The 19,531-nt window shown below is 42.5% G+C and overlaps 1 protein-coding gene and 1 long non-coding RNA gene across 6 annotated transcripts in view; one reads left to right on the plus strand and one right to left on the minus strand.

Moving 5' to 3' along the window:
- Nucleotides 1–19,531, plus strand: part of LOC137378086 (probable phospholipid-transporting ATPase IIA) — a 212,727-nt gene that overhangs the window by 124,992 nt on the left and 68,204 nt on the right. For all 3 annotated transcript variants that reach the window (XM_068048164.1, XM_068048163.1, XM_068048165.1), the window contains exons 15-18: nucleotides 4,392–4,553; nucleotides 14,367–14,459; nucleotides 15,712–15,795; nucleotides 16,286–16,456. In XM_068048164.1, the coding sequence (XP_067904265.1) occupies nucleotides 4,392–4,553; nucleotides 14,367–14,459; nucleotides 15,712–15,795; nucleotides 16,286–16,456 (510 nt within the window). The remainder of the gene's footprint in view (nucleotides 1–4,391; nucleotides 4,554–14,366; nucleotides 14,460–15,711; nucleotides 15,796–16,285; nucleotides 16,457–19,531) is intronic.
- Nucleotides 1–19,531, minus strand: part of LOC137378087 (uncharacterized) — a 57,884-nt gene that overhangs the window by 31,380 nt on the left and 6,973 nt on the right. The window contains exons 2-3 of one of the 3 annotated variants that reach the window (XR_010976550.1): nucleotides 11,955–12,092; nucleotides 2,979–4,857 (exon numbers count right to left, since the gene is read on the minus strand). This is a non-coding gene — a long non-coding RNA (uncharacterized lncRNA). Of the gene's footprint in view, nucleotides 1–2,978; nucleotides 4,861–11,954; nucleotides 12,093–19,531 lie in introns of those variants that run through there. The other 2 variants (XR_010976549.1, XR_010976551.1) reach the window with 2 other exon arrangements.

Genomic DNA, 19,531 nt, shown 5'->3' on the forward strand with positions numbered 1-19,531 from the left:
TCATCTGGATGAGTCCAGATACAACAGCATTCAAGAAACTTAACACCATTCAGGGTAGAGTAGTCTGCTTGATCAGCATCCTTGCCATTATACTCAATATCTAGCCCTTCTTTCATCAGTAACTGTGTTTGTGTAATATACAGTCGGCAGGACATATTGCAACAACTCAATAAACTTACTTCAACCTCCAACACCAAACAAGGCAGGAACAACAAGAACAGTAGGGCACCAAGTTCCCTTCCAAATCATGCATCAGCGACATAAATCATTATTGCTGGGTCAATATTTTGGAATTCCCTATGTAACACCATTGTAGGAGTACCATCAATATGACAACTTTAGTAGTTCAAGGAGAAGGCCCAGCAACAATACAAGCACCACGCTGAGAACAACATAAAAGTTATCAATATTTAGGAAGATACATCAAATCTACATCATAGAAACAGGATATTTTGCCCAACTGATCTAAGCTGGCAGTTATACTTCACACATGCATCCTCTCACCTCTTCATCTAACCCTATCAGGACATTCTATTTCTTTCTCCTTTATATGCTTATCTAGCTTTAGCTTAAATGCATTTAATATAGGCAGATTATGTCACCAGCTGTTTTTATGTATTTGAGAAACAATGAAGTGGAATCTTTTTTTACAACATAATGAAAAAATAACCTTCCTGCAGTTTGATGATTCCATACTTTTACATGATGCATAAATGGGCCTGAACTGAATTTAAAAGCACAGATGGGGTAAAAGTTAGATACACGAAAAAAAACAAATGAGCAATAAAGAAAACAGAAGCGAAAAGGACAAAGAAAATCATTTGAAAGAACAATGTAAATTTAAATAGAACTTGTCTTTTTAGTTTTAAAATATAAAATATTCGAATTTTATTCAAGAAGAACTTCAGTACAAGGTAGTGTCGGACCTCAGATATCAGATGGTAGGATATTGAAACTGGTAACCAAGGCTAGGCACAAGAAGTTTATCTAAGACCCTGCTGCAAAGCGCTGATTTTCTAGTGGAAGTCAGTGTGCCAGTCTTCCCTAAGGTCTGAAGGATAAAGGGGAAATTTGAACGCAAACTGGGAGAAGTATTTTGGATGCACCCGCATAAAAGAATGATCGGATGCTGATCAGCACTTTTGAGTCAACTGTTTGAGTCAGAATTTCTACACTGTTGTATTCAGATATTGTCCGATGAAAAGCCATCCATGTAAAAAAAAAATTTTTCACTATGGGCCTGGATTTTGCGATTAGCGGCAAAGCTAGAGTATAAAAATTGGCAAGTCATGCTGCCGCTGTACAGAACTTTAGTTAGGCCACACTTAGAATATTGTGTGCAATTCTGGTCGCCACACTACCAGAAGGACGTGGAGGCTTTGGAGAGGGTACAGAAGAGGCTTACCAGGATGTTGCCTGGTCTGGAGGGCATTAGCTATGAGGAGAGGTTGGATAAACTCGGATTGTTTGCACTGGAACGACGGAGGTGGAGGGGCGACATGATAGCGGTTTACAAAGTTATGAGCGGCATGGACAGAGTGGATAGTCAGAAGCTTTTTCCTAGGCTGGACGAGTCAGTTCCTAGGGGACATAGGTTTAAGGTGAGAGGGGCAAAGTTTAGAGGGGATGTGCGAGGCAAGTTCTTTACACAGAGGGTGGTGAGTGCCTGGAACTTGCTGCCGGGGGAGGTGATGGAAGCAGGTACAATAGCGACGTTTAAGAGGCATCTTGACAAATACATGAATTGGATGGGAATAGAGGGATACGGTCCCCGGAAGTGCAGAAGGTTTTAGTTTAGGCAGGCATCAAGATCGGCACAGGCTTGGAGGGCCGAATGGCCTGTTCCTGCGCTGTACTGTTCTTTGTTCTGTGATGCTCACTGTTGACCTCAAAGCGAGCTACCCACAAAGATCTAGTGATGTCGGTAGCATAATTTTCTGCTTTCCCAGTTTCAAATGACTTCCCATTGATTGCAGTGTGGGGGTGCCACAAAGTCACACCCTCTGGAGAAGCGTAGAATCACTGACATCAACTTCTGGACTTCCACATTATTCTGTGCATGTGCGAACTCATGAAATTGCTGTCAGTTTCAATGGAGTAATAAGGGCAAATGCTGACAGTTTCAGTGTCATTACCACTGTAAACTCTGGGCCCTTGTTCACTTTTGTAGAAATGCAAAACTGTTTTAATAATCTTTTACTTGACTCCTCTGAAGGCTCGGCTGGTAAAGCAGGTGAGTATTCAGACCAGGAAGGTTGCAAGTTTAATCCTTGATCTGTGTTGAAATACCTGATCTCATCAGTGGGCAATGGGAGGGTGCTATAATCTTTTTCCGCTGTTCTGATTGTGTGCACATGTGTGTGTAGACATAGGATGAGTACAGGATTGATCTTGGCCTTGTGGTCATATAGTCTGCCAACATTCAGTACTGAGCCTCACATATGAGAATGGATATTTATGGCAAGACCCAGACAGCACCTATATGTATCTTTGCATAGTTTCTTGGTAGGGAATGATTTCCTACCAGGCTAATGCCGCTGACTGCACTCCCAGCGGATGAATTAAAGACACCCAACTGCCCAATATCGTCTCCTGGTGTCACCATGACTGGCAGAATGGGATTGAATCCAAATCCTACAATGTAGGATGGGGGTTGAATTTCCAATGGGGTTCTCCTGTCTATTTGCTGTGACTTTGGAAGAGCCATAGCAACACTGGAAGAATGGCATAATTGGCATTTATGCTGTTTTTCCTTGATTCAGCAGCTCTTTCACCGAAGTTATGGTAGACAAGTGAGAGATCCTCTGTGGAAAGTCACCTTCTTTCCACCTCACTCGCCCCCTTCCCTCACAATGACGACAGTGCTAAAGTGCCATACCAGTGTTCTGCAACCTCTTTAACATCTCATTTGCGGCTCCCAACCTTTTCCAGTTGGATCACATTAACCTAAAAAGACCTTAAAAAAAAAAAGTCAAGAATAGTAAAAAGCCATGTTTTTATTGTGGAGATAAAAGGCTAATCATTATGCTGCATTTTACAGTTTCAAATGATTATTATAATGAAAAAACACCATTGTGCTCTAAATAAACCTGTTTGATTGGTATTGCTACACCGTGGTTATCGATAATGCCTTTGATTTGAGAAACAGTTTTTATGGTTGCGACCATTGTTGTTTCTAATATAGCTAAGATGATAAATTATTCTGAATGTGCTATCAGAAGCTGTTTCTATCAAAGAATCAATATCTGAAAAAATTGTCTTAATTCTATGCATCTTAAGTTAAAGATGACTTTACTGACAAAATTATAGTTAAACAAAGTCAAAAATGTGATAATTGAGTCGTCTATTTTAATTTTTTTCTATTGACACATAAATTCAATACATGTATTTTATTTATACATGCAAATTATACATTCTACCAGAGACACTTGGCAATTTGCCAAGTATTTGGTTTAGAAATGTTGAATTTTCGTCTTGCAGCTCCGAATAGTTTTTATTTTAGATATTTTTTTAACAAGGCTCTTCAGGTTAAAAAAAAGGTTGTGGATCCCTGTGCTATACCCTTCATGCTGCCCTGCCAGTGCTGCAGTAATTACTTGAAGTGGAAAAACTGCAGTGACTGTCAGTAATGCAGACTGTTGAAGTGAGTTTATCAGCAGATAACTGGTTCAGATAATGCAGTCAATCCTGATGATTACTCTGCATGACATTAGGTAGTAACATTTAACCTGCAGTATTACAGTTTGAAGCAGAGAAAAATGTAAAAATTGCAGTATAATTAGTACTTCGAAATAATAACAGGTTGAATTGAGTGTGATGATGAAGCTTAAATGGCTGTGAACATCTGTACCCCAAGATGACAGTCCAGCCTTGAATTTCTTTCCAATTATTTCAAAGGTACATGGCATAGATTTTTGTTTTATCATTGTATTTGTGATTCTTACAACTCGATGTGTGGTTTGGAGATTTTGCTTTTCATTGTCTTCCGCCTCCTGATGACTGATTCTGGAACATTGTAATGCCACAGGTGGATGTTAATGTAGTCCTGCCAATGTTCCAAGTATATACATTATAGCTGATTTGGTGCTATATTAGTATAATATCTATATTCTGACTGTACATGACACTCTAAATTTATAACAGATTGTTGCTGCAGCTAATCTTAACTGATAATTGCTGTACTTAATCTCCCTGAGGAAATTAAGTATTAAAGGGTATTTTCCTACATTACAAGGTCGTCTTGCAGGAACTGTCTTGTTGCCCTGGTCCTGACGGTTGATTAGTTTTCTTCGACCATTAAGTTATTCCTGTCCCATCACTCTTCAGTTAAGTCACCTTTAAATTCTGAATTCCAGCAGCCTGGTAGACATTCTATTCCTGTTGTGTTTCAGGTGTCTTTGGTGCAATGGACAGAGTGTGTAGGACTGACTCTTGTTGGCCGGGACCAATCCTCTATGCAGCTGAGGACACCTGGAGGACACATTCTGAACTTCAGTATCTTGCAGGTGTTTCCATTTACTTATGAGAGCAAGCGCATGGGAATCATTGTCAAAGTAAGTGGTGAAAATGGACATTGAAATAAATAGTTGAGAGTTAACTGCTGTTTTATTCCCTCTTTGTTTTCCATCATTTACTTTCTCTTTTCCCTTTCACCCTTGAAGGCCTTTACTACTAGGTTGGGTTCCTGTTCCACAGGTTCCAGTGATTCGCCAGTATCTTATCCAAGTGTCATTATTCAATAATGCAAAAGGCCAAACTCTGCGGATGCTGGAAATCTGAAATATAAGCAGAAAAAGCTGGAAATACTCAGCAGGTCAGCCCAAGGATAGGTTTCTCTCACCAGAGATGCTGACTGACCTGCTGAGTGTTTTCAGAATTTTGTTTATATTGGTTATTATTCATGTTGATATTGAGCATCAGCAAGCTATTCAACTGCAGTGGGCATCACAATCAAACTGCTCCTTTCCTTATTTGACATTTACATGTGGACACATTCAGCATGGATTGCTAGTTAAGCATCACGAGTGTGATCCCTAACTGATGTTGCCCCTCCTTATCCCAGGGTGCCGTTGCCAACTGCAGATTGAGATTCGATAACAGAACAAAGTCAGGAGAATCAAAACTGGGACCTTCTGGCCTCTTAGCTGAGCTGCTCATTGAATAAATTCACTGGAACAAGCTTTTAAATTTTTTTTTCAAACTTTTTTTCCTCCTAAAAATGTTACCCATGCAAGTCGGGGGAACACTTAAGAATCCTGCCATTTAAGGCAAAAATTGCAACTCCTGTAAAAGCATGGTATTTTAGCAGCAAAAATAAATTGCAATATTTGTCATCTCTAAGCATGTTAATATTTTCAGCTACAATCATTTCCTGTACTGCTGTGTGGTAAAATACATAAATACTGATCTGTTTAATCTCTGGAACATTTGTCTAAACAAAAACTGTTTATGGTTTGCTGTAATTTGATCAAAACTAGATAAATTCTGACCCCAACTCATTCTTGAACTCTATTATATTTTTGAATCTGTATTTCTGCAGTTTGTTTCAAACAAACTCAGCAAGCTATAACAATTTTTTTCTAATTAAGGGTGACATTTGCCAGTGCAAAGTGCAAGCTAAAAAGCACACATTTATAGAAATGAGTTTGCAGCCTTCTGTTAACTCGATGATAAATTCTGTTACCCAGCAACCATTGATAGATACTGCCTCATTCTTTATGTTTAAAAGCCGAGCATGGGAGTGTAGTTTAAATGCCAGGTGACCTTTGTCCTCAGAAAATGACCAAACTTTATTAAGCATCTTCCTTGAAGTATTTAATCTAATTATTATTGTGTGATGGAAACTAGAGCGTGGCGACCCAACCTGAACCCGACGGGACCCGACTACATGAGTCGGGTTCGGGTCGGGTCACTCTTCCGGTTCCGGCATTCAGGCTCGGGTGACAGCCAGGATGTCAAGGTGGGAAACACGCCGCACTAGTCTGCAGTGAGCGATTCCATCCAAGGTAGAGCACAACCTCTTCAATAAAGTTGATTATATTCCAGTGGTCGGGTGGGGTCGGGCATGGTAAAAGAATGAAAGCACTCGGGCTGGGTGGGGCTTGGGTCAGATGTGGTTCTGTAGGGGTCGGGTTTCATTTGCAGACGCAAGCAGTCCTTTAACAGAAACTACACCTGCCAAAAATGAGGCATACTAATTTCATCATACGGAATATTATTTTTGAACTGTTACTGGATTTGAAATAATTTATTAAAAATGACCACAACAGTGGCTGAAAACATGGCTGCACATTTGCATTCGAAAAGGCAGCTGCTTGAAGAAGACAATGGGAGTCCCTCCCTGATTCAATTAGCCAGATGGATTTTGATCAACAGACATTGAATGTGTAAAAGCCAAAATTGCACCCCCACCCCCACCCCGGCCCCCAGTCCACTGAGAGTGTCTAGTAAGCTTGGGAGGAAATCCACAAACCTCGCAGGAGAGTTGGTTCCAAATAAGGAGCTAGTCACATGACTAACCTGCTGACCAACTTGGAGTTAATTCAATTGTGCTCACAGAGCAGTTTTGGGAAGAGACTGCAATTTGAAGACTGAGGTAATTAAAGAGCCTGTTAAAGCCCCTCTCCCATGCCGACTGGAATTTTTCAGTTGGCAGGTGGGCCTCACACTGTGGCCAAAACATGACCAAAACAGTGAAACGAGATGGCCTCCAGGCAGGAGAATTGGCAGAGCAAGTGCTTCAACCCAGTAGGAACCACCACCAACCGCCCCGCCGCCCCCCCTCCACCACCCATACCATGGCGGTTAGGCCATAGCTGCAGCTGCTGGCTGTCTAGTGAAGGGTTTGCCCCTCCATCATCACAGCCTGGCAGCTGTGGCTTTCTTTAAATCAAATATTTTTACCTGGTCTTTAGAGAGTGCCTCCGCTGTGTGGCACCCTCCCTCTCTGCAGGCATCATCAGCTCCCACCTTAGACAGTGGGGATACAGATGTGTCATTGTTGAAGCGCCTCTTATTGGCCCTCCAGCCTTGGATGCCCACCTGCCATCCTTAATTGGATGGCGGGTGTGCCTTCTGACCATTAATTAGCCAGCTCACCAAAAATCATATCCAGTGACTATTCCTCACACGGTTTGGGATCAGGACCCACTGGGTCCTGACCCCAATTGGAAAATCCAGTTCCTTGTTCCTGTCAGGATCTGGAATTGTGGCTGATTTTTCTTTCCCTAACCCAATGGAGCTGAGGCCAATTGTAGCACTTCTATGTCATCACAGCTGAGATCACCCAACTGACTGGTCTGTATAGCTCAGCTTCTCAATGGATAAATGTGCTGAGCTGTTGTGGGAAACCAGTGATCTTTTACTTCATAATTATTTTTATTTTCATAATTATTTTTATTTTAACAGTTATAAGTGCTTGTTTTTTTTTCATTTTGTGAGCTTAGTCCTCAATTTCGTTGTCTAGCCAGGACCTATTGTCTTGCAGATCAACAAAGCTTCAGGAATCACAAGACTCCACACGGAACATGGGGAGAACTTTTTAATTCATTCATGGCTGAAAAGGCCAGCACTTATTGCCCAATTCCAACTGCCCTTGAGAAGATGGGTGAGCCACCTTCTGATGAATGGCATGAAGATATTTAATAATGTGATTCATAAAAGAGATTTAAATCATTGGGGAGTGGGGAAAATCTTGTTAAGTCCATCAGGTCCACAAATGCTCACTCCATTTCTTGATACACTCATCCCCTTCCTGCCACTTACCCCGTGGGAGAGACTGAAAAATATAAAGATCTCAACCGAATTCAGGAATCTTCTGTCAAAAATTCCTCTGTGACTTCTCAATGACTATCAAGCACATGCTGGGACACCCCAAACCTGTATGTTATTTCCCATAACAGTTTGTCTTACTTTCCTTAAGCCATCATTGTCACATTTCAGATATGCTCCTGGTTCTAATGGGCCCCATCACCTCAAATAATTGTTTTGAACTCTGGACTTTGTCACATGATTATGTTTTAAAAACTGTGATTTTTAATGTAGTTTAAGATGGAGTCAGAGAAATTAGGTGACCTCATCAGCTCTGCTAAAGACAAGACAGGAATCTTGGTTACCAGGATAACAAGAAGCCCAGCTCAAAGACCATTTTTTGGAAAAACAGAGACTGAAGGGGTATAATACCTTAAGAACAATGAGTTTCACCCTTCCAGACTTCAGGTCATAAACAGCGAGTCAGTGACTCTGAGAATGTAAATGAATGGCAGCTGCTAAAACCTGGAAACAGTGGAAACCCCGGGTGGCTCTGCTGTAGCCAGACTTGTGGACTTTGCATCTTGGAAAAGAACAGCTGGCTATTGACTTTTGATTCGAGATAAATTCAACAGATTTTCTGAAGGCAGGCAGGCTCTAAGAAAGATGACCAGCAGTGGCAGCCTCAGAGAAGGCTGTAAGGAAGAAGACCCAGTAGTGGCAGCCTCAAGGGAGAGGGAAAGGTAACGCCTGCTCTCAGAAGACTGATAAGCGAAAGGCTGTGAAGACTTGAACTAAAAACAGAAAGTGCTGGAAATACTGAGCAGGTCTGGCAGCATCTGTGGAGCGGGAAAGAGTTAATGTTTCGGGCCTGTGACCTTTCATCAGAACTGGCAAAGGTTTGAAATGTAATAAGATTTGAGCAAGTGAAAGGGGGAAGAGGAGGAGAGTTAAATGACAAAGATGTCATGGAACAAAAGGCAAAGGGAGTAGTAGTAGTCATAGTAAAAGGCAAAAGACTTAAACCTGTTTTGAAAGTTGAGGTTTGCGGAGAAGTGAAAGACCAACAGGATCACCAGGGATCACCTTATTCACGGTTGTCCAGATCGAAAGTGCTTGGAGAAGTGATAGAAGCAAACATTGACTTTGAGAAAGGGCTGGGAGATCCAACCCATTGCAATTGGGAGGAGTTTGGGACTTTTAACCACAAAGATTTCACCATCAAGGAGGACTATGTAACATATAAGTGTGGTGTGAGGTTTTCAAGTATTTTAATAAGTGAAGAAAATACCTTTATCTGTAATTAGGGGTAGCAGCTACTTACAAAGTACTATTTAGTTAATGGGATTTCTTTTAGTTTAGTTATAATAAGCGTCTTAAAATGTGAAATCTTGTGTAATTCTTTAAATTGGTCTGAGGATTCATATCTTGTATTTTTAAGTTAACGGTCTCACTGAGGTCGTAACTTCAATCTATGACCTTTGGTATCAATAATGCACTTAGCCAAGCTGTTCCAGTACAGCTACAACACTGGCATCTACCTGACCATGTGGAAATTTGCCCAAGTATGTCTTGTCCACAAAAAGCAAGACAAATCCAATCTGGTCAATTATCCCCCCATCAGTCTATTCCCAATCCTCAGCAAAGTGATGGCAGGTGACGTTGACAGTGCTATTACGCAGCACTTACACAGCAATACCCTGATCACCAATGCTCAGTTTGGGTTCTTCCAGGGCCACTTGGTTCCAGACCTCATGACAGCCTTGGTTCAAACATGGACAAAAGAGCTGAATTCCAGGGGTGAGGTGAGAGTAACTGTCCTTACCATCAAGGCAGTATTTGACTGAGTATGACATCAGGGAGTCCAAGCAACATTGAAGTCAATGGGAATTGGGGGAGTGGGGGGTTGGGAAAACTCTACACTGGTTGGTGTCATACCTAGTCCAGAGGATGATGGTTGTAGTTGTTAGGAGCCAAACATCTAAGCCCTCGGACATCGCTGCAGGATATCGTCAGGTTAGTGTCCTAAGCCCAACCATCTTCAGCTGTTCCATTAATGATCTTCCCTTCATTATAAGGTTAGAACTGGGGATGTTCGCTGATGATTGCACAGTGTTCAGTACTACTCACAACTGCTCAGATACTGAAACGGTTCGTATCCACATGCAGAAAATCCTGGACAACATTCTGGCTTTGGCTGATAAGTGGCAAGTAACATTCATGCCACGCAAGTGCGAGGCAATAACCATCTCCAACAAGATAGCATCCAACCATCTCCCCATGACATTCAATGGCATTACCATCGCTGGATTACCCAGCATCAACATCCTGGGGTTACCATTGACCAGATACTTAACTGGACCAGTCATATAAATACTGTTGCAACAAGAGCAGGTCAGAGGCTGGGAGAACTCACCTTCTGACTCTGCAAAAGGCACAAGTCAGGAGTGTGATGGAATACTCTCCACTTGCCTGGATGAATATGGCTCCAAGAACACTCAAGACAGCAGCCTGCTTGATTGGCTCCCATCCACCAACTTAAGCATTCAGTCCCTTCACCACCAACGCACTGTGGCAGCAGTGTGTACCATCTACAAGATGCACTGTAGCAACGCACCAAGGCTCCTTAGACAGCACCTTCCAAACCTGTGACCTTTACCACCTAGAAGGACAAGGGCAGCAGACGCATGGGAACACTAGCACCTGCAAATTCCCCCCCAAGCCACACACCATTCTTACTTAGAACTATATCACCATTCCATCACTGTTGCTGTGCCAAAAACCTGGAACTCCTTTCCTAACAGCACTGTGGGTGTACCTGCACCAGGTGGACTGCAGCAGTTCAAGAAGCTGGCTCACCATCACCTTCCCAAGAGCAATTAGGGATAGGCAACAAATGCTGGCCTTGCCAGCAGTGCTCATATCCCATGAAAGAATAAAAATAAGTAGCTATTTAAATCTGATCCCATATAAATCTACATCTCTCCACTGAATCGAAACCCAGGGTATGAAGTCTATCTCCATAGCTCCGAGATTGGGGATTATCCTCATTACTCTTCTTTGTCTCTTTACAGACACAATGGCCTCGAAACTAACACCGCCCTCCGCCCAACAATGAAAAGGAGAGCATTGTGGGGGGGTGGGGGGGAGAATTAAAAAGTGAAATGTGTGGAATGTGACCCCAGTCAGCTGCACACACGTCTGCCACCATTTTTACAGCAGTGGATATCAAGGCATCTGATTGTCCCACAAAGGTGGGGCAATTATTGACGTATTTTTGGCATCAGGCTCCTACAGTACAATTGGGAGCCTGATTTGAAGTTAATTGCTCCTGAACGAGTTTCCTGGGGTCAGGAAACTCAGCAGTGAAAGGGAGTTGGGAACTGTCAGCTCAAGATAAGTGGCACTTTCAGCACACTTGGTGGGCTAGGAGCAGTTGGAGAGTACCCCACACCCTGACCCAGCCCCTCTAAGAAGCCTTTGGCCAATTCTCCCCACCCCATTTCCACCCCCACCGACCCAGACCCACTCCCAGCCCTTCTGATTGCCGACCTTCCCTGTATGCTTGGGGCTGTCCTCAAGGGTCCCTGGTTGCAGCCTCCTGCCGCCAGTGTTCTCTCTTACCCGGTGCCCAGGCTGTTCATTAGCTAGCTGCTGGGCAGGAGGCAGAGCCACAAGATGTTAACGAGGTCCCACTGTTAAGATCGGCCACGTTCGGCCTGACCCACAGCCTGATCGCTTCCTCATAAATATCAGGCCTAATGTCCATCTTGAGCTGGGGTCACCAAAATTATATTTTCTGATGTGGCTTCACCAATTTTATTTTTAATGTGGCTTAAGTATTAAATTCAAAAGTTTGAGCAATACAGCCCAATACCCTTTTCATTTTGGCTAATGTCATGACACGTCAAATGAATCTTTCGGGAGCAGTCAATGATCACTCCCCAAGTCTTTCCTTCTTCCTTTCACCTTTTGACCTACGCCTCCTTGTACTATAAATAGCACACTTCAGTTGAAAGATATTTGTCAGTCTTGGACCCACTTCCAAATCTATTGCAATATATTCCCTACTAATAAAGTACCATACAATTTGCTTTCATCTGCAGATTTAATTAGTCATAGTAAATGAATATAATAAACAGAAGGGAGCTCAATATCGAACTCTAGTGTCTGGATGCCACTGAAAAACTATTTTTAAAACCAACCTTTGCTTGTGGTCCTTTATCCAATATGTGATCCATCTTGTCATATTGCTCTTCTCACCATGTGACTTGATCTTCAATGCACGCAATTCCTAATGCTATACATAAAGCCCTTCAGCTTGTTCAGAATTGTAGAAAGGACTGAAATCACAGGTTTAGTTATGAATATAAATAGATGGGATGTTTCATCCACTTGAAACAAACAAAACTCAGGTGGGTTTAGAGATCCTTTGGGTGGAATGAATGTCCAGTTTATGAAACTGTACAGTTACCAAATACCTCATTTACAAGGGTAAAGAAAACTTAGCTTTTAGCAAAGGCTTTGTCCTCGCACTTAGTGATTTTACATTAATGTTCATTTCTGGACATTTAAAAATCAAAGGCTGGAAAATATAAGTTGGAATTTAGTTTTCTGGACATGGTGCATACATCAGAGGCAGAGTGTTTCTCATGTTTCACTGGTCCATTTTTAAATTTGCATTTAGCGTGACATGATTAGGAATATAATTTTGCACATCTCCATTTACAGCTGCCTATTGTTTAGCAGGATGATGGTTTGTTCTCTTATTTGTTCCTTTTTTAAAATCTGTCTTGTATGCAGTGAGGTCACAACAGCCTAAGCTACAGTTTGGGCAACTCAGCAGGGATCATTTGAGAAAATAACAACCTCCTGTTGAACTTGACTGGGGAAATGGCTAACGTGCATTGACTGCTGATACTGCATCAGTATTTATAAACATTGTGGCTGCTCCTCGCAAGACAGGAAGTCAAGTTTTTTTTTGCACTCACAAGCAATGTTAGCTGCATTCATGTTTAAATGCATTATACTTCTACTTGATCGATGCGCTGTACCTTCAAACCAACCAGTTCAACTAAAATTCAACAACCTTGAGAAGTCGGAATCTGTCACTTTGCTAGTTAGTCCTACAAAAGCAAGGATGGACTTAAAAAAAAATGTAGCTGGGATTGAATTTATGAAATATTTAACTGTGACCAATTTTCTATATTTAAAGACAAGCAAAACAGTCTGCTGCCTCTGTGCATTAATTCCTGTGAAGTGAGTGATTTGCAGCAGGGCTGGATTGCATTTCTAGACATTTTCATCAGATTTAGTTGTCTTTTCAGTGGTGTGGTTAGCTCTTCTTATGGAAGAAGCAGAAATACACTGTGTAGAGAGGGCAACCTGGCTGGGGATGTATTTTAAAGTTCGAAAATAAATTGAGGGGTTGTGGTAATCTCAAGCTGAAAATGCTTTTTAGTAACTGCATTTGTAAGCACTTTGTGTTTGCAGTGCACTCTGATAAATGGCATATAATGTTTACAAAAGTGTGCATGGGGTGAGTATTAGGATACTGAACGTTGGAAGGATAGTTGTGCAATGACATTTCAATTTCATTCCGTGCTGAAGCCAGCAAGCTCTGAAAATGAGTGCTGGGGTGGAATAATGACTGAAGGACAGTTTCTTGGATACATGGTTTTAAGTAACAAATGTAAATTCCGATTGCGTTTCATCTTTATATTCAGCATTTCCTAAGGAAAGGCTGTTTTTTTTTGAGAGTCCTTGCTCAAGTATCCCTTTGATGTGCTTTGGCAAATGGCTGTCTTTCTGTTTGTAATCAAAACTACATGGTTTTACAAACAGATGACCAGTGATGGCTGTTAGCTTGAACAAAGTTTTAAATTAGTTCATCAGTTTTCTCTTTTGGTGGAACTTCCTTCCTAAACTCCTTCATCTCTCTCTCTCCCCCTTTAAAATCTCCATAAAACTTAGGGCGGCACAGTGGCGCAGTGGTTAGCACCGCAGCCTCACAGCTCCAGGGACCCGGGTTCGATTCCGGGTACTGCCTGTGTGGAGTTTGCAAGTTCTCCCTGTGTCTGCGTGGATTTTCTCCGGGTGCTCCGGTTTCCTCCCACAAGCCAAAAGACTTGCAGATTGATAGGTAAATTGGCCATTATAAATTGTCACTAGTATAGGTAGGTGGTAGGGAAATATAGGGACAGGTGGGGATGTTTGGTAGGAATATGGGATTAGTGTAGGATTAGTATAAATGGGTGGTTGATGTTCGGCACAGACTCGGTGGGCCGAAGGGCCTGTTTCAGTGCTGTATCTCTAATCTAAAACTCATCTCTTCATCACTCTTAATCTGTTCTTTGCTGTGCATGCATGTGTTTTCCATATACAGGTTTCTGAAGCATTTTGGAACTTTTTTATGTTAAAGCAGGGATATAAATGTAAGTTGTAATTGTATTGACTGTCAATCAGAAGTTGCTTTTTAATTGGCAAAAGGCTGGCTTGTGCAAGAGCCGCTAAGTGGGGCTCATTAGTGTCATCTTGCAGGAATTTGGCAGTGAACAAAGTACTCAAGCTGTTCCTCTAAGTGCCATGTCTCTATTGTAATTGTGTTCTTTGACTAGGATGAATCTACGGGAGAGATTACATTCTACATGAAAGGGGCTGATATAGTCATGATGGGAATTGTTCAGTACAATGACTGGCTTGAAGAAGAGGTATGTAGTGTCCCGCATTATCTTGTTCACTTGTTTAAAGGAAGTTTCCCAGACCAAGTCCTAGAGTGGCTATACCCCTGAGTATTTGAGCAAAAAAGTCCTCCAGTATAATTTTAGAAACAGTAAAAAGTGATCATAGTAGATGCCTTCTTGATTTTCATTATTTATAAAGGCAGGCTGCTGACATTGTAGCTCTGATTTTAACTCCCAAACCCGGCAGGGAGTTAAAATTGGGGTAGCACCCTTGCCTCTATGTTAGCACTGCATTCACAGCCACGGCCACCTAACTCCATGGTCTCTGGAGGCATTGGAGCACTTACTGCAACCACGCAAGGGCCTCATAAACAGGCAAAAGATGGGATGTCATGTTAACTCGGGTTCATACAAGAGCTGCTAGAGATATGTGGTTGCAAACAGAAGAGGCTCAGGAAAGTTAGTAAAATGAAGGTTTTTCTTGGTTTCCTTGTGCGCGAGAGGGAGCAGGGGTGCACCTCCAGGCCCCACAAGGAAACCTTTGGCCTCCTTTGCCCCAAGCTTTACTTTTCCATCCCCCGATTGCAACTGCGTCTGGACCCTGCACCTCACTACTTACTTTATGCTGGGGACCTGACAGCAGTCCCATGCTGCTCAAAATCCAGTCCCTATCCACTGGCCAGATAGTGTTACCCCCTGGGTTAGGGCAGGACACTCAAGGTCCAACATTTAAATGAAGCTTTGGACTAAATTTGTGGCACCAAGATGCAAACTTGCTGCTTACCACATACTGTGCTCATGGCCCATGTTAAAATCAGTCTTCGTGTCTCTTGAGTTCAAATTCACCAACCTCCTGCTCTTTGCTCTCTGTGAAGAGCAAGAGATTGTTTGGAACTGACATTGAGCACAGAAACATGATGTTTTAGCACCTACCCATGGAAAGAGCAGGTGATGATACGTAAGTACAACTGTCAGAAAACTCTGATTTTTTTTGCCCCCCAAAATGCTTGCATTGAATCACACTCATGTTGTTCTTTGTAGTAGATGCATGAATTCATATAAATCAAACTTTGTTAGAAGTAATGTAAATGAGGTAATGTCACTGGTCACTAACCAGTGAACAAATAGAGGGCACGTGATACATCAAGTGTCTGAAAATAAACAATTTGATTTTTTTTTATTGGGAATCCAGTGCCATGTGCACGTAAAATAATCTGTCAGAAACTTAACGCAAAGAATCTGAGTTGTTTCTGTTGTTCTGATTGCTATTTGATTACAGTGTGGCAACATGGCCAGAGAAGGACTTCGAGTTCTAGTTGTCGCCAAAAAGTCCCTCACAGAAGAGCAGTACCAGGATTTTGAGGTAACTAGATCTCTATTTGAATTCTCTTATCAGAAGGTTTATTCAGTGAATTGGGAAAATCCCACATTTGATCGCAATTTGTGCAGGCTAACAATTTAAGAGCGAAAACCTCATGCCCTGAATTACAGAGAGAAAAAAAAGTCAAACTGTTTTCCAGCTCCTGAATGCTATCTAGAAATCACTGCAGGAAATGTGAATGTTGGGTGAGGACAGACTAAGGCTCGACTGTGATGGTTCCCCGTGCTGTCATTCACTGTCAAGACTTGTGTGAATAATGGTCATTTAGTAAGATACTAGAGGACACCCATTGAACTGTACTCTTGTCAAGGGGCAAACATCCTGGAAGAGGGGGGTGGGGGGGGGAAGAAAATTGATAGTAACTTGAAAAGAAAACTGCAATTTTCCTCTTTCACAATGGCTGAGTTCTGTCAATATTACCAGACGACTTTATTGTGAGAATGAATGAATGGAAAAAATATCTCTTCTTCAGACTCGTTACAATCAAGCGAAGCTGAGTGTGCATGATAGATCATTAAAAGTGGCAACCGTGATTGAGAGTTTGGAGATGGAAATGGAGCTCCTTTGTCTGACTGGAGTAGAGGACCAGCTGCAGGTTGATGTCAGACCTACTCTGGAGATGCTGAGAAATGCTGGGATAAAGGTAAGAAACTATGCCCGTGGACAGCAGAACTAATCTTCTGCCATAGCTAACTAAGAAAGACATCCACTTTGGATTTTAATTCTGAAATCTTATTTGCAATTGCACAAACATTTTTCTTTGTCAGTGTAGGCCTTAGAGAGGGTGCAGAAAAGATTTACTAGAATGGTTACAGGGATGAGGGACTTCAGTTACATGGATAGATTGGAGAAGCTAGGATTGTTCTCCTTAGAGCAGAGAAAATTTAAAAGGATATTTGATCACGGTGTATGTGGACTTCCAAAAAGTGTTTGATAAAGTGCCACATAACAGGCTTTGTTAATTGTGTATCAGTTGTTCAATTATATGCAGGTGAAGGGTGTTAATTAGGGTCTTACTTGAGCACTTATAAGGAGACACTTAACTGAGACTGGTGGAGGGTTTGAGTGAGGAGCTACTTGTTTGTAATCCTTTTACTCTGTACAATAAATGAACAAGAGTAAAGATAGGCTCCAGCATCATCCTTCCACAATAAGCTTTCTGGAATTGCTTGTCAGCAAAGTTAAAGCCCATGGAATTAAAGGGACAGTGACAGCATGGATTCGAAGTTGGCTGAGTGACAAAATACAGAGAGTAGTGATGAACAATTGTTTTTTGAACGGCTGGAAGGTATATTGTGGAGTTCCCCAGCAGTCGGTATTAGGACCACTGCTTTTCTTGATCTATATTAATGACCTTGACTTGGCCCCAATTTCAAAATTTGCAGCTGACACAAAACTTGGAAGTATTGTGAACTATGAGGAGGATAGTGATAGACTTCAAGAGGACGTTGACAGGCTGGTGGAATGGGCGGACAAGTGGCTGATGAAATTTAATGCAAAAAAGTGTGAAGTGATAGATTTTGGTAGGAAGAACGAGACGAGGCAATGTAAAATAAAAGATAGAATTCTAAGAGTAGATAGGGAGAAACTATTCCCATTGGCAGAAGGGTTGAGAACCAAAGGACACCGATTTAAGGTGAGTGGCTAAAGAATCAAAGACAATATGAGGAAAAATCTTTTTACACAGTGAGTGGTTAGGATCTGGAATGTACTGCCTGGGAGCGTGGTGGAGGCAGATTCAATCGTTGTTTTCTAAAGTGAATTGGATAATTAGCAGAACAGAAAATAATTGCAGGGCTACAGGAAAAAAGTAGAGGAGTGGGACTAACTGAGTTACTCTTGCAGAGAGCTGGCACTGACATGACAAACCAAATGGCCTCCATCTGTGCTGTAACCATTCTATGTTCATCAATACAAAAGTGGCAGTAAATTTAGGAGACTACCAAGTACACTAAAGTCACGGGATTTAAAGCTTCATCCAGGAGGCAGTCTCACACCAGTTTGAGTTCAGAGTTTGATATAACTTCAGCCTTAATCCTACATTTTAGAACATAGAGTCTTAGAATGGTTACAGCACAGAAGGAGGCCATTCAGCCCGTCGAGTCCATGCCAGCTCTCTGCATGTGCAGTCCAGCTAGTCCCTTTTACCTACCTTTTACCTATAGTACTGCAATTTTTTTTTCCCTTGCAATGTGGTTGACTCTTCAGTGCCCTCTGAAATGGCCTAGCAAGCCACTCAGTTGTATCAAACCACCACAAAGTCTAAGAACAGGAATGAAAACTGATGGACCACCCGGCATCGACCTAGGCACTGGAAACGACAATGGCAAATCCAGCCCTGTCGGCCGTGCAGAATCCTCCTTACGAACATCTGGGGGCTTGTGCCAAAATTGGGAGAGCTGTCCCACAGACTAGTCAAGCAACAGCCTGACATAGTCATGCTCACAGAATCATACCTTACCGACAATGATCCTGACATCACCATCCCAGGGTATGTCCTGTCCCACCGGCAGGACAAACCCACCAGTGGTGGTGGTGACACAGTGGTTATACAGTCGGGAGGGAGTTGCCCTGCGAGTCCTCAACATTGACTCCGAACCCCATGAAGTCTCATGGCATCAGGCCAAACATGGGCAAGGAAACCTCCTGCTGATTACCACCTACTGACCTCCCTGCCCCTGAATCAATGCTTCTCCATGTTGAACACAAATTGGAAGAAGCAGTGAAGGTAGCAAGGGCACAAAATGTACTCTGGGTGGGGGACTTCAATGTCCATCACCAAGAGTGGCTCAGTAGCACCGCTACTGACTGAGCTGGCTGAGTCCTCAAGGACATACCTGCTAGACTGGGTCTGCGGCAGATGGTGAGGAAACCAACAAGAGGGCAAAAACCTCGTCCTCACCAATCTACCTGTTGCAGATGCATCTGTCCATGACAGTATTAGTATGAGTGACCACCAATCCTTGTGGATATGAAGTCCCATCTTCACATTGAGGATACCCAACATCGTGTTGTGTGGCACTACCACTGTACTAAGTGGGATAGATTTCCAACAGATCTAGCAACTCAAAACTGGGCATCCATGAGGTGCTGTGTGCCATCACCAGCAGCAGCATTGTACTCAACCACAATCTGTAACCTCATAGCCTGGCATATCCCCCACTATAACATTACCATCAAGCCGGAGGGCCAACCCTGGTTCAACCAAGAGTGCAGGAGGGCCAGCACCAGGCATACCTAAAAATGAGGTGACAACCTGGTGAAGCTACAACACAGGACTGCTTGCATGCCAAACAGTAGAAGCAGCATGTAATAGTCAGGGCTAAGCAATCCCACAACCAACGAATCAGATCTAAGCTCTGTCATCCGGCCACATCCAGTCATGAATGGTGGTGGGCAATTAAACAAATGACTGGAGGAGGACGTTCCACAAATATCCCCATACTCAACGATGGGCTCAGCACATCAATACAAAAGACAAGGCTGAAGCATTTGCATCCATCTTCAGCTAGAAGTGCTGAGTGGATGATCCATCTCGGCCTCCTCGTAAGGCCCCAGCATCACAAATGCCAGTCTTCAGTCAAACTGATTCACATCCACATGATATGTAGAAACGACTGAAGGCACTGAATACTGCAAAGGGTATGGGCCCTGATAACAATCTGTCAATAGTACTGATGACATGTGCTCCAGAACTAGCCGTGCCCCTAGCCAAGCT

The sequence above is a fragment of the Heterodontus francisci genome, chromosome 16 (assembly GCF_036365525.1).
Source record: "Heterodontus francisci isolate sHetFra1 chromosome 16, sHetFra1.hap1, whole genome shotgun sequence".
NCBI classification, from domain to species: Eukaryota; Metazoa; Chordata; class Chondrichthyes; order Heterodontiformes; family Heterodontidae; genus Heterodontus; species Heterodontus francisci.